At 38.4% G+C, this 9,391-nt stretch overlaps 1 protein-coding gene across 1 annotated transcript in view; it reads left to right on the top strand.

Annotated features, from left to right (window-relative positions):
• Window positions 1-9,391, top strand: part of LOC109534903 (serine protease inhibitor dipetalogastin) — a 46,174-nt gene that overhangs the window by 32,380 nt on the left and 4,403 nt on the right. Inside the window, exons 2-7 of the mRNA XM_019900702.2 lie at window positions 4,874-5,005; window positions 5,231-5,378; window positions 5,873-6,034; window positions 8,013-8,156; window positions 8,269-8,433; window positions 8,912-9,190. Coding sequence (XP_019756261.1) covers window positions 4,874-5,005; window positions 5,231-5,378; window positions 5,873-6,034; window positions 8,013-8,156; window positions 8,269-8,433; window positions 8,912-9,190 — 1,030 coding nt within the window. The remainder of the gene's footprint in view (window positions 1-4,873; window positions 5,006-5,230; window positions 5,379-5,872; window positions 6,035-8,012; window positions 8,157-8,268; window positions 8,434-8,911; window positions 9,191-9,391) is intronic.

Genomic DNA, 9,391 nt, shown 5'->3' with positions numbered 1-9,391 from the left:
GTCTGAAATATTTACAGTCTACAGAAGACACTTGAGTCTCAAACTCTAGTAAATCTCATTAAAATTTCGCGAAATTCAGAGTTTTGGGGACTTAACGCATCGTGGGCTGAAAATATCCGCTTCCAAACACTGCATCACATTCACAAATTTTATCTAAGGTAAGCAGCAACTTGAGATTGTTACAGTTTATAGAACACATCTTATTCTCAAGCTCTGGAAAATCTCATTAAAATTTCGCTGAATTCTGATTTTTACTGAGTGTGTGAATATTGGCCCAAAAATAAGCGTTCTCACACAAATGTACCCCTGCCTAAAAAAATCCTAACTTTTAATCGAGACCGGGCAGCAATCTAAGATTTCTAGAGTCTATCGACAACATCTCAGTCTCAAATTCTGGAAATGTTTATAAAAATTTTGCTCAATCCTGATTTATGCTGACTTAGTGAATGTTGGGGCAACAATAAAGGCTTCCACAAAAATGCGCTCTCTGCTTAAAAAATCGCTAGATTCTAAGGTAGAGTTAGCAGGAAGCTGCGATTCTTACGGTCTATAGAAGACATTGCGGTTCCAAATTTTGAAAAATTTCAGTACAGTTTGGTAGTATTCCGATTTTTCCTGACCGGGTGAATCTTGGCCCGGCCATAAACGTGCCCAGACAAATTCACCCTTTGCCTAAAAAATTGCTAACTTTTCATATTGAGCGAGAATTACCCTGACACTTTTACCATCTATACAAGACACTTTAGCCTCAGATTGGGAAAAATATTATTTAAATTTCGCAAAATCCTGAGTTTTGCTCCCAAAAATAACTGCTTTTACACCAATGCACGCTCGGTTTTAAAAATTTTTAACTCGACGTGCGAGCAGTAAGCTGAAAATTGTCCAGTCTACAGAAGAGACCTTAGTCTCAAATCCTGGAAAATTTCATAAAAATGCAACCCTGTCCTGATTTATGCTGACTTACTGAATATTGACCCGAAAATTGCCGCTTTCAAGCAAAAAGACAATCTCTTTAAAAAAATCTTATCTTCTTTTTCAAAGCGACACTTTAAATTGAGGAAAGGTTCTTTACAATTTTACCGACTTGCTAAAAACAAGCACGATTTCGCCCTGTCTACTTCAAAAAAGCGCGGTTGATAATGATGAGGAAACCGAGCACAAGCCTTATAATAATTTCTGCTCTATTGGCTTATTAAAGCCTTCCGGAAAACGAGGTCTTCCAGTCGATTTCTTCGCATTATCGAGCCAATCTGATCTAAGTCTTTGATTCATGTCTTCAGAAATGCACATTTAGCACGTGATAATGTGGCGTTATGTTCGGCTTATTCACTTAGTATTAGTCAATTTAGCGCGAGAATTTCACCAAAAAATGCACTCAGCTGCAGATCAACCAGTTATTAATTAGCTCAACGTGTAGCAATGATTCAACAGCCGCAAGACATGGAAATTCGTGTTTGAAAGTGATGTTTATTTCGTTTTCTTCTAGAGACAATGACTGACTAGTTGCCACAAGGGGTCATAAATCAGCAATCTGCAACTCGCCTAACTGTAACTTTCCAGTTACCATTATGGCCCATTGAAACTAGACCATGACGGTTGAGTATTTCACTTCTGTTGAACATTTGTTTTTTCCTTGAGAGTATCGCTTGCTAATGCACGTCGTTTTAATTAAGTGAACTTGTGCTGGTGGGAGTGTCCAAAATGTTACCAGAAGAAAGTCTCAGCAAAACAAGTAGTCCTGAGAGTGGTAAATTTCCTTTATGGGAAGCTGAGCAAACCATATGGCTTGAAACGGGCGTTCTAAAGTCAATATGAATAACCAAGTCGGGCCTGGAGGAATAAGTACAAATACCTAAAGGAAATTTACATAAAACTCTACACCAAACACCTGTGGATGTGGAAAACATAATTAATTTTAACCGTAYAGCCGCAAACATAGACTGACTTAGAAATTTAATGTTGGATTTGGATGGAAAATGCAAATGAAGGYAGAAAAACGGAATTCTGCTTGGAAATTTTAGGCGGAAGTGAAGAGCGACTTGTTTGCAAAGCYTGCCAAAGTATACAAAATTTGAAAAAGCCGTAAGTTTCAGAGGGAAGTTCCKTAAAACACCGAAGAATCGGCCAAGATAGAGCGAATGAAAAACGCCCAATTACCAGGTGCTAAAGTACAGAAACTAGTCCGCGGTCATTTTTAAGCAGAGGCGACATCTGTTAACAGCCGCTTAAGCGACCCAAACGAGTGGAATCGGCAATGAGTAAGAAGGAAATGGAGCTAACGTGGGCATTAGCGCTGTTGATCTAAAATTAATTGTAAAGCTCCTGAAAAACTTTTGACATTCACTAATTAATATGCAAATAAGCTTCTGATTTCTAGCCCAATTTACCTCAGATTAAGATTCAGTGGATTTACAGCTGCAGATCGATTCACGCTTTTTTCCTCGAGCTGAAGAACAGCACTTACCTGGAAAGAGCCAAGCAAAAAGCCTTAAAATGTGTTGCCTAAGAACAACTGTTAAATCATGTCGGTTCCGGTCAACCCACAGAAGCCTCATTTCGAACATTTCCTTAAATAATAATGAACTTGTTAACCGATTCAACAAACAATCCTTTGTTTGCGAGATGCTCGAACACGGCAAGTGCAGTTAAGCCCATTGTGGGCTTTTCAATTATACTGATTTGGGCAAGTAGCAGTCTGAAAAGAAGCCATTTGTGTGTCGATTAAAGGAATGATCCCGATCTCATTCTTTGTTCACGAATTTGTTGAGGAAAACTGCAGTTTTCCAGCCTTAATTGGTACAGTTAACTAGATGGACGGGAAGTTTCGATAAATTTTAAATACAAGTCTGGCCTTCACTCAGATACATGTTCAACACTAAATAAGAAATAAAATAAGCCTTGTCTCAATGCGGTGATTTAAATACTCGTGATAGAGCAGAATGTAACTCAATGCACGAAGTAAAAGTAACAAAACGGCCGGTACATCCAGATAAATAAAAGCGATAGAAATTTACTAGCTGGTGTTCTGTCTAGGAATTTAAATAATCTTGATCTCACAGTGGGACTAGGAATGAGAGACATGCAAATCTTCGGTTAGCATCGATACAAATCACTATACAAAACGGGTTTTAATTTAAAAATCACCTACTAAGTACTAGAATTACAACTTTATCAGCAATGTTGCTTGAAACTAGTGAGTTTTGGGGGCTTTTAGCTCGCCCTGCAAAAGGGTTTCTTTCTGACGTTTCGCAAACACGACTGGCGACCATCTTCAGAACATTGCGGCGTTGAGCTAACCACATCTTTAGGCGCCAGTTTCTGGATTAGCCCGCCATTGCTCGTATAGTAGGCCCATTTTTTGACAGCGCAATGTAATTAGTAGCCAAAGTGGCAGGCCTATAAGCGCTAAATCGCCGGTTATACACGTTTAATCGCCCGATGTTTTTCGACGATTCAGAACACTGGGGCAAATTGGACAGTTTAACGTTTAATAGTCATCCCAATCGACTTTTTCAAGTATCGATCAATGCAATTGAACGCAATCTTGAACTACGGCGTGTAGACGATAGTGAATTGGTGACTTAACAGATCGTATGTACTTTAGAACGGATCTAATGTACCGTACAGGACTATTAAAATGGCATTCTGCAATAATGTAGTACGGAAATCAGATCTAGAGAGCCGATAGGGTTTTATGCACGTTTCACACCTGCCTGTTTATAGTTCGAGCGTGTAATAAACGAGCTGATGGTTTTTCTATGGCAAAAGTTCCGAGTTTTGTTGGTTCTTTATAAGCCGACAAAATCGTATATTTGATTTGTTGGCCGCAAAACATTCAGAGCTGGAAAGGATTTTTTGCATTGGAAAATATGAGAAAATGTAAAGGAAATAGATGCTAGATGCATTTCCCAGAACTGACTAGAAAATTGTCAAAAACAAGGCTACTTTTGCAAGATAAAGTTAATAGGGCTGCTAAGGCTAAGCTAAGAAAAACTCCAAAAGGTCCCAAATAATCGGTTTCAAAGGCTTCAAAGGAGATTTGGGTTTTTAAGGATGATGGCGGTTTATTAAATAAAATTTGATTTTCTTCCCTCAGTGATTGATTTTCTTTGTTTGCATGCATGATGTTTAGATTTGGTTTAGTTTGTATGAATGCTGCAGGATTGAATAGAGCAGAGAAAAGCAATTTCAAAAAAATATTGAGAAGAAGTAGAACACTAGAAGAAATTTTGCGGATTTCTTCATTAATTCAATTAATCCGTAACACGGTGCGGAAGTGTTAACCTCTGGTAATGGTGCGGAAGAACGATGTTCACTCCAGATAAAATCTACGTGATTTCAAAGGCCTGCAGCGTTTCAATGCCACCTAGGTGGAAGATGATTTATCTCTTTAGGCCCTTCTTCTTCGAAGAACCTTTAGCGGAAGCCATCGTGCATTTTGGTGTCACGCGATATTATTCGTGAAGATCGTGCCGAAAAGTCAAAAACAGTGAATTTTCTTTGTTCAACTGACCACTAAACTTGAACTTTCTATGCCAAAGCCAGCCATTAAACGTTGGTTCGAAGCCATTAGAAAATAATTGACGAATTAATATCCCAGTGCATCCCATTCATTGACCTTAGTTAGGAAAAGTTCTGAAATCATCGAAGCTTAATCGAAGCACGACTTTACGAGCTTTATAATGATTCCGGATATTTAAAGAGAAACAATGAGCGTGTCTAGAAAAATATCCACGGTTAGCCCCAGTCGATTAATGCCACAATAAATTGTCGATAAGGAATTTCCGGTGAAGGTTTAATAACTAGAGCGGTAGAGAGAACATGGACGATACTCGATTGAGTCAAGTTTTGCATTCATTTTTGTTTATTTCAGTGGTGGTAGCAATAAGAGATGCTTCGTGCCCAAGAATATGCCAACAGAACGCCTATGGAGAGCCGGTATGTGGATCAGATGGGGTCATCTACTCAAATATCTGCGAGTTGAAGAAAAAGACTTGTGGAAAAGGTAACTAATAATCTTCGCAAATCACTGAACCTACGCTGTGTGAGCCGAACAAGGCAGAGCCGTGAATAAGCGTGTTAGAAGACGACAAAAACTGCGCTCCGCTAACGTTGACGTCGTTTATGCGCATATGGTATCTCTTTCTTATGCACGTGTTTGAAGGCCTGCCTTGTTCCTCTCATTGCCTAAGTTATCAATTTTCGCTATGGAACGATGAAATTTTGGCAGGAATCAAACTATCAACGGATCCAGGACTTTGTCAACGACACGCCGGTTCCAAATGCGACCATAAATGCACCTCAGAAAAGGATCCAGTATGTGGAACAGATGGCAGAACTTACCTTAACAGGTGTATGCTTCAGGTAGAGATTTGCAGGTAAAACTATACGTAAAATGGAATTAGCAACATTTAATCATTTGCAAAGAAATCAGTGGGAGTTGAAACATCGCTCGGTTTATTGATTTTTAAGTACGAGTCACTCTCAATAATTTATCATTTTGAAACTCCCATAGGGATCATGAGTCCACATTATTTCCAAAGTTGCCATTAATGGTTGTCAGCGGATGGCCATTAATTTTAATTCTAATGTATTAAGAGTGTTTTTTTTTTCACATTTTATCCTGTCGCTAACACAACGTCTAATTTCTTGAATTTACTGCTCTTCTCAATGGAAGCTTTTGCTCAATCATTCTTTGTCTCTTTTGTTTTGGTTTATCAAATTAACTTTCTTCCGTGCTTTGGACAGGAAAATTAACAAATTTCCCAATATTTTCCCGACAAATTGTTCTGCTTTTCCCTCAAAAAAGTTGAAGTAAATATTGGCCGTTATCATTTAAATGAATCCTACAAGTAAGCAATTTTTTTTTCAGATTAGGTATAGGACTGTCTCACTTAGGCCCGTGCAATAACATCAGTGCCCATAGAGAAAACTGTCCAGTGGACTGTCGGCAGGCTCCTCAGGATGGACCAATTTGTGGCAGCGACGGAAACGTTTACAAGAGTACTTGCCAAATGAAGTTACTCACTTGTGGGTAAGCAATTTTTCGTTAATAAATTTTTGTCAATTTGCTGATCAATTCGGAGGCAAAATGTTGTCTCGAAACATTTTTGTGCGATGCTGGATTTTCGAGTAAAGAAATTAAAGTCGATTCATTGCAGTGTTGGAGCTGCCTAGTGCTCCAAACATTTTCTTGTACTTTAAATTTTAAAAAAATGCGTCGAGCCCCAGATTTTTGGTACAACAAAAATCTGTTTCCGATATTGGGATTAATTAGGAAGAGAAAAGGTCTCTTTGAAATTTTATGTGCGACGCCCCGTTTTCGAGTAAAAAATGTAAAGTCAATTCATTGCAGTGTTGGAGTTGCCAAGTGCTCCAAACATTTTCTTGTACTTTGAATTTAAGAAAATGTGTCGAGCCCCAGATTTTCTCAAAATAAAAATATGTTTCCAATTTTGTGATGAATTAGGAAGAGAAAATGTCTCTTGGGAATTTGTTGTGCGACGCCCCGTTTTCGAGTTAAAAATTTAAAGTCGTTTTATTGCATTGTTGAAGTTGCCAAGTGCTCCAAACATTTTCTTGTACTTTGAATTTAAAAAAATGTGTCAAGCCCCAAATTTTTGGCAAAATAAAAATATACTTCCAATTTTGTGATGAATTAGGAAGAGAAAAGGCCTCTTGCAAGTTTTTTGTGCGACGCCCCGTTTTCGAGTAAAAAATTAAAGTCGATTCATTGCATTGTTGAAGTTGCCAAGTGCTCCAAACATTTTCTTGTACTTTAAAATAAAAAAAAAGTGTCGAGCCACCGATTTTGCGTAAAACAAAAATATGTTTCCAATTTTGTGATGAATTAGGAAGAGAAAATGTCTCTTGGACATTTTCTGTGCGACGCTCCGTTTTCGAGTAAAAAATGAACGTTGTTTCATTGCAGTGTTGAAGTTGCCAAGTGCTCGAAGCATTTTCTTGTACTTTAAATTTAAAAAAATGTGTCGAGCCCCAGATTTTTCGTAAAATAAATATATGTTTCCAATTTTGTGATGAATTAGGAAGATAAAAGGTCTCTTGGAAATTTTATGTGCGACGCCCCGTTTTCGAGTAAAAAATTTCAAGTCGATTAATTGCAGTGTTGGAGTTGCCAAGTGCTCAAAGCATTTTCTTTTACTTTGAAATTGAAAAAAAGTGTTGTGCCACCGATTTTGCGTAAAATAAAAATGTGCCTCCCATTTTGTGATTAATTAGGAAGAGAAAAGTCCTCATGCAAATTTTATGTGCGATGCCCCGTTTTCGAGTAAAAAATTTGAAGTCGATTCATTGCAGTGTTGGAATTGCCAAGTGCTCCAAACATTTTCTTGTACTTTGAATTTAAAAAAATGTGTCGAGCCCCAGATTTTTCTCAAAATAAAAATATGTTTCCACTTTTGTGATTAATTAGGAAGAGAAAAGGTCTCTTGGAAATTTTATGTGCGACCCCCCGTTTTCGAGTAAAAAATGAACGTCSTTTCATTGCAGTGTTGAAGTTGCCAAGTGCTCGAAGCATTTTCTTGTACTTTAAATTTTAAAAAATGTGTCGAGCCCCAGATTTTWCTCAAAATAAAAATATGTTTCCAATTTTGTGATTAATTAGGAAGAGAAAAGTGCTCATGCAAATTTTATGTGCGATGCCCCGTTTTAGAGTAAAAAATGAACGTCGTTTCATTGCAGTGTTGAAGTTGCTAAGTGCTCGAAGCATTTTCTTGTACTTTAAATTTTAAAAAATGTGTCGAGCCCCAGATTTTTCGTAAAATAAAAATATGTTTCCACTTTTGTGATTAATTAGGAAGAGAAAAGGCTCTTGGAATTTTTCTGTGCGACGCCCCATTTTCGAGAAAAAAAATGAAAATCGAGTCATTATACGCACTTTCGATTTTCTTGTGCCAAACCAGCAACCAGAGCGAAATACCTAAAACTTTTGCCCCCATAAAATTGATTCCAAACCCAGTCATGTGTACTTGAAAATATCCGCAAATTTACAGACAGGGAGTGGTCAAGACGAATAAAAAATACTGCCAAACAACCAGACATTGTCGGGAATCTTGCTGGAGAAATGCCCGACCTGCATGTGGCTCAGATGGAAAAGTCTACACCAACGTGTGCAAAATGAAGTCGAAGAACTGTGGGTAAGAATTCAAAAAACACTTGCCTGAAAAAGGAAAAATCCTCTAGACTCTCTCAATCAAATTGAACACTTTTCCCATGTACAGTTCACTTATTTTTGGCTTGAATTTGCAGGAAACATGTCTTTGAGGTGCCGATGGCCTACTGTGCTGGACAGGAGCGGACATCGCAAGGGGGCGGCTGTCCATTGGGATGTACAGGCGAAGTGGAAAAGCCAACATGCGGATCAGATGGATACATTTATCGAAGCGAATGCGAGTTGAAAATGCTCAACTGTGGGTGAGTATCAGAAGCATTTTTGCCGATAAATATTAAACAGTTGTCTGAGTGATTGGAGAACAATGGTCAAACAGAAGCTATAAAAGCGGTGGCTTTCAAGCGGCCAAAAAATTCGCAATATACATCATCGAATCCGGCTTTGAATAAACGAGGCTTTTATTACATTTTTCCGGGACTCTGCCGAAGAATAAGAGCTAAAGTGGTCCGCGCGGCGCTTAGAAAATGCGCGATTTTTCTTTTCAAATTGATAGCCCCTGATTTGGTTAAGTTCCTCTTGTCGTTTACAAGCACCCTTTTTGCTGATCTAATTAATTATTTTCTGCTGGTTTTTAACGCTGATAAATCCCACGGCCGGATTTACAGTAGATCTTCCCGAAAAATCCCCCTGTTTCAAGTCCAAACCCTGTTTTCGCTTAATTCTTTAACGGTTAACTCAGGGTGGTTGGCTTGATGAAACCGTGTTTTCTTCTACTTTCAGCAACATTCGACGTGTGGTCAAAGTGGATTTCGACAAGTGCAAAAACCGGCTGAATAAGTGCCTGAAAACGAAATGTTCCAGCGATTCGGATCCGGTTTGTGGGACGGATGCGCGCACCTACACGAATGAGTGCCAGCTCAATCTGGCGACCTGCGTAAAGGGCGTTCAATTTGCCCATCTGGGAAATTGCACCCAATTGAAAGAAGATCATTGTCCGAACGATTGCGACAATAACGTTGATGAGGAGCCAGTGTGTGGAAGCGATGGAAACGTTTACAGGTAAAAATCACTGAACGATTTAGTCAAAAAAAACTATTTTTGCAACATTGCAAACTGTTTGGTTTAACTTCCGTGCAAATTACAATTGCATTTTCAAAAATTAATAACCGAAAAGCTATCAAAGTTAGACGAGTGTTTTGGTATGGCTTTGAAGACAAAACGTGGCTTTAACGGCAAATTTGCACGATTTTTGGCGAAATT

Source organism: Dendroctonus ponderosae, unplaced genomic scaffold, assembly GCF_020466585.1.
Source record: "Dendroctonus ponderosae isolate FM_Combo_2020 unplaced genomic scaffold, Dpon_F_20191213v2 Dpon_F_20191213_10, whole genome shotgun sequence".
In the NCBI taxonomy this organism is placed as follows: domain Eukaryota; kingdom Metazoa; phylum Arthropoda; class Insecta; order Coleoptera; family Curculionidae; genus Dendroctonus; species Dendroctonus ponderosae.
The sequence above is the reverse complement of the archived record's forward strand: the minus strand, read 5'-3'. Positions and strand labels throughout refer to the sequence as shown.